At 30.9% G+C, this 4,973-nt stretch overlaps 1 protein-coding gene across 1 annotated transcript; it reads left to right on the top strand.

Annotated features, from left to right (window-relative positions):
* The first annotated feature begins 1,455 nt into the window (after window positions 1–1,455).
* Window positions 1,456–2,253, top strand: LOC117926445. The gene has a single exon (XM_034845541.1). The coding sequence runs from the start codon at window positions 1,528–1,530 to the stop codon at window positions 2,251–2,253; it is 726 nt and encodes a 241-aa protein (XP_034701432.1). The 5' UTR covers window positions 1,456–1,527.
* Window positions 2,254–4,973: the final 2,720 nt, after the last annotated feature.

The raw sequence follows: 4,973 nt of genomic DNA, 5'->3' as shown, positions 1-4,973 counted from the left end.
ATTAGCCATTAACTGTTTGCAGTTGGGCGTTAGTCGTTATCCAATATTGGCCATTTTTTGCAAGTGAAAAAGCCATTAATACCATATTTACACTAGTAATTAACTCTATGCTTCACAATAAACTTCATGGATGCTACTTTTCTTCTCTATTTCAAATCCATCTACTATAAACATTTATCAATTAAATGAAATAAAATATAATTTTCAAAATTTGTTCCTCTTAAGCTTATTTTATTTATAGTAATTCTAGTATCCTTGTCATTTTTCTTTGTTGTAAGAAAAGTAATAGGAATTGGATCTCTTCTCAAAATTTTTATTTTCCATGATTTAGCTCTCAAAAGATGGGTCTTTTGATTATTGATCATGGTATTTGAAAGATGGTTCATGATATGAACTAGTATCAGATTAATTTTTTCATATCTTCAACCTTATTTACCTATTTATATGTTCACTCTTACATGGAAAGGCTTTTTCCCATAACAATTACTTGCCAACATCTTTTAAGTACATATCCTTGTAAAAGTAATTTTGATTAATGGAAAAAGCTTCATGCGGTTTGACTAAAATTTAAGGCAATCTTATTTTCTTTGAAACCCATGAATGAAGTTCTAGAGTTCCTACAACTCTGCCAGTTCCTACAACAAGAGTGCGTTTGGTAGTGATTCTAAAAAATGTTTTTAACATTTTTATAACACTTGAATGATAAATATTTGTAAGTGTTAGAAAGATTAAAAACACTTCCAAACAAACTCTAAGTAAAAAATATTTTTTTATATCTCGGAGAGAAAGAGATAAAGCAGTGGATTATCATCATTTAATTTAGGTTATCATATTTGTATCATTTGCTTTTACTTGTACTCATTTATTTAAGTCCATGCTTATCTCTTATTCATTGACTCTCCAAATTGAGGTAAAAGGGATAATTTGTGAATAAACTATTCTTGTTTTCACATTTTGTTAATTAATGGCCTCATATAAAAGTTACTATTTAAGAGTCAACTTATGTATTTCTAGTATGTGTATAATTAATATTCTTAATACTTAGTAAATTGGGGTTATTTTTGAACTTTTTCTATTTGGTGTTAAGTATTAGAATATACCTTTATTAGGGGTGGAAAATTTTTGAAAATAAAAAGAAATTTAAGAATGGATTTATATGTTTTAAATGTCTGAGGCGGTTTTCCACCCTCTTATCTATATATAATGGGCTATTGCACTATCATCAACCACAGCTATAGGTTCTTTCTGCTTTGCTTGATCTCTCCGCCTCCCTGATCTCCCCCCTCCTCTCCCTCTCTCTTCTCCTCCCCCTCTCCCTCTCCCCCTGTCAAATGTCACTCTTTGGGTTTGTCTAATTGTTGATTGGTTTTTCTTTTCACGGTACTATCTCCTTTTCTCTATCTCATTGTCTAAATGGCTTTCAAGATTCCTCTGAGAGAGCTACTCTCCTTCCATTCTGTTGACAGACAAATATTTTCAAGACTCATTCTGAATTGTTTGAGAAAACCTTCGGAAACACTCTTGGTCATGGCCATGTGGCTATGGCTAGAAGAAATAGGATACCCCAATATCGTGGCAAAAATCTTGATACTCCCAGACTCCATAGTGAATGCCATAGCCAATGAAGCTGTTCTCTGTTTGAAGTGTCTTTCTTCTGATTCTCCTCCTCCTTGTTTGCCCTCTGGCAATCTTCCTCTCTCTTCAAGAGCCACGGAAATGGAGATTTCTCTGCAGATGTTTTTCCAAAATAAGTTCACTGCAATAAGTGGGATAAAAAAGTTTCTGAACAGTGTGTGTTCTTGGGCTTTTACTGACATTTTAGTGCAGGTTTTGCCTTCTGCCTCGCAGGTCCTCCTGAACCAACCTGTTGCTGTCCCGGGTTTCCCGCATCCGTTGTTTGGCAATGTCACCATTGTGCTACGATCTTTGGATTATTCCTTTCCCATAGGAGGTTTACATGGGTGGAACCCAACTACTGAGGCTCCGGTGGATGACAGAACTATGTTCTTGACTTTCTCAAGAGGTAACAAAGTTAGTGAGAGTGATGTGAGGGAGCTTTTTACAGGACTGTTTGGAGATTGTGTTGACAGTGTGAATATGGAAGAGGTCTCTAGAAACAGACAGCCATTGTTTGCTCGATTGGTTCTGCGATCTGTCTCCACTGTTGATCGTATTTTGAATGGGAGCTCCATAGCGAAATTTACTATCAACTCCAAGCACGTTTGGGCTAGAAAGTATGAGCGCAGAGAGTAGTTTGCCTGCCAAATTCCGCACACATGTTTGTCTTATGGTAGTTATTGTAATAAAAAAGCATTGTAATGGATCCTCTTATCTCTTTTTTCTTAGATCCTTGAAATCTTGGCAGTCTTTATTTTCTCCTTTGAAATCTATGGATCTATTTTATTTTCACATGTCACAAATATGTCTGATATTTTCTTCTTCTTTTTTTTTTTTTCATTTTTAGTCATTGATATTGTTGTACTTTGGCTGTTCTTTAACATGTTCGCCGGTTCTATTTGCCTCTAAGCTTTGCTTGCTTGGCTGAAAATTAAAAATGGAATGAAAAGAAAATAAAGATGAAAAGTAGAAATAAAGAAAAAGTAAAAGAAAATAGAAAAAAAATAGATTTAAAGTTAATAAATTATTTTTATATGTTATTTCAAATTCATTTAAGTTAATTTTTTCTATTTTATAAAAATTAAATAATTTTAAAGTGCATAAATTTATAATTAATTCTAATTATATTTAATTTTTTTTTCATAGTTTCTACAATGAAATCAAATATGAAAAAAAACCATTTTCCTTAATATTTTCTAAGAGCCAAACATAGGCTTAGTATTGGATTAATAATTCATATTATATATATGCAATTAGTTCTATACTTCACCAAGGAATTCTCAATGGATGTTGCTTTTTTTCTATGTCACAAATCAAGCTTAACATGAACATTTTTGCAATATTCATATGAAATTAACAAGATATAAACTTCATAACAATTGCCCTTAATTTATTTACATCACTCCTATTGTTTTCTTCATTTTGCTTTGCTAAAATGGAGGGTGATAAAATGCCCTTTCCAATTTTTATTTTATCATGAGCTCATTGTCACAAGGGGTATTATTTGATATGGTCCATAAATGGGGTGTGATATGAAAGCAGTTTTAGGATATGAAAACCTAGAGGAAAATCTTTGATTCATTCAAAACTAATTTTTTATTTATGTCTTCCTTTCTTTTTTTAAATGAAACAAATATTGCTTAAAATCAACAAATGATCAACATCTTATAAAAATAGGAACTTGAAAATGAAGCTTTTAACATCACATGGGAAGCTTGATGAAAATCTACTAAGATTTTCTTGTAATAAAAATATATTGCCCTAATTATATCTCTTTCTTTTACTTGTGTAATTTATGTGAAGATGTCTTTGTTTAGAATTAATTTACATATCATATTGAGATATTTTTATGCATAAAGTTGCTTATTTTAACATTATGTGAGTTAATGTTCTTTAATAGATAATAATTTTTAGAAGTTAACTTGCATAATTTTAGATACTGGCATAATTAGTTTTCTCTAATTCTTAAAAAAATTAGTATTATTTTTGAACTTTTCTAACTATTGCCTTTATGGTGGAGGAAAATACATATGCATAAAAATGTCATAATATTTTAATATGGACTAAATGAGTGGTTTAACTTTCTCATATTTTTCACACATCTCTTACCTTAAATAAATTAAGCTACTGGGTCATGGTACAAGTACTCTCTCTCTTTCTCTCTGTGTGTGTCTGGAGAGGTCATGGTATCTTTTTTTATTTTTTATTTTTATCCTTTATTGTTAATTTAGATTGGAGTGATTCACTTCTTGATTAATTATTTTAAAAAGAAAAATAAATGTTTAAAATATAATAAACAAAGGGGTCAAAATTATGTCAAATTTTATATATTAATTTGAAAAAGTTCATCCAAAAATCACCTACAATTTGTTTGGCCAGGTTTTGAGGATGATGTTTAAAAGTTTATTTTGAACTGCCAGTGAGATATAACCCAACTCACCCATATTGCAATCCTAGTAAGAGATATTTGAATTTGAAATACATTTTTAACATAGATATGGATAGTTTGTTGAAGCATATATAAATCTGTTAATTAGTTATATTAAAATTTTGAGTTATGGAGGTTCCATTAGATAAGGTTCTTGACGATGTTTCATTTTCTTATGAACACCCTTTAGGTGTATGAAAGTCACATTAAGTAAGGTTCTTAATAAGGTTTTATATTCTTGTGAACAACTTCATGTTTTATGTAACATATCATTGGAGCATTACTATGCACAACAACTTATTCTAGGTTGGCTTGGGCATGCCTTAGGAAATTAGTGAAGAAAGGTCCGGAGCTTATCTCCTCTTTGCTTGCTATTGAAAATTTGAAGAGAGACAATGGTAGGATCTTCAATAAGGAGTTCTTTGACATGAAATTGAAAGGGTTTTTATCCTAATGGTGAAGTGTTCTCGTAGGCTTTTATTATCTTTTTTCTGTCTTCCTTGTTTTTTATTTCTTTCTTTTCGATGTTCTCTTATAATTCTAATGTACTTGGGTTGCTTCCCTTTTTTAATTCCCAACTCTCTAAAAAACTAAACATGCTATATTTTTTTGCATTCTTATATTTATCTATATTCAGTCAAGTGCACAACATATTTCACATTAAAATTCCAACCACACTAGCATAATAATTTTTGCCATTTTTCATTTTCCTCATTTTTATTACGGTAATGATCAAGGGTAGTTAAAGTGTACATTTGCACTTTTGAACCTAGAAGCTAATTAGTTTTTTGGGTAGATGGCTAAATCTTTGATTCCAACAGGTAGTATCAAAGCTAGGTCATGGTTCAAATTACAAGAGTCACATATTGGAGGAGGAATTGTTAGGCATGTAACAATGTTGCTCTTTAGGAAAACGATGGTTGAAAAT

The sequence above is a fragment of the Vitis riparia genome, chromosome 12 (assembly GCF_004353265.1).
Source record: "Vitis riparia cultivar Riparia Gloire de Montpellier isolate 1030 chromosome 12, EGFV_Vit.rip_1.0, whole genome shotgun sequence".
NCBI lineage: Eukaryota > Viridiplantae > Streptophyta > Magnoliopsida > Vitales > Vitaceae > Vitis > Vitis riparia.
The sequence above is the reverse complement of the archived record's forward strand: the minus strand, read 5'-3'. Positions and strand labels throughout refer to the sequence as shown.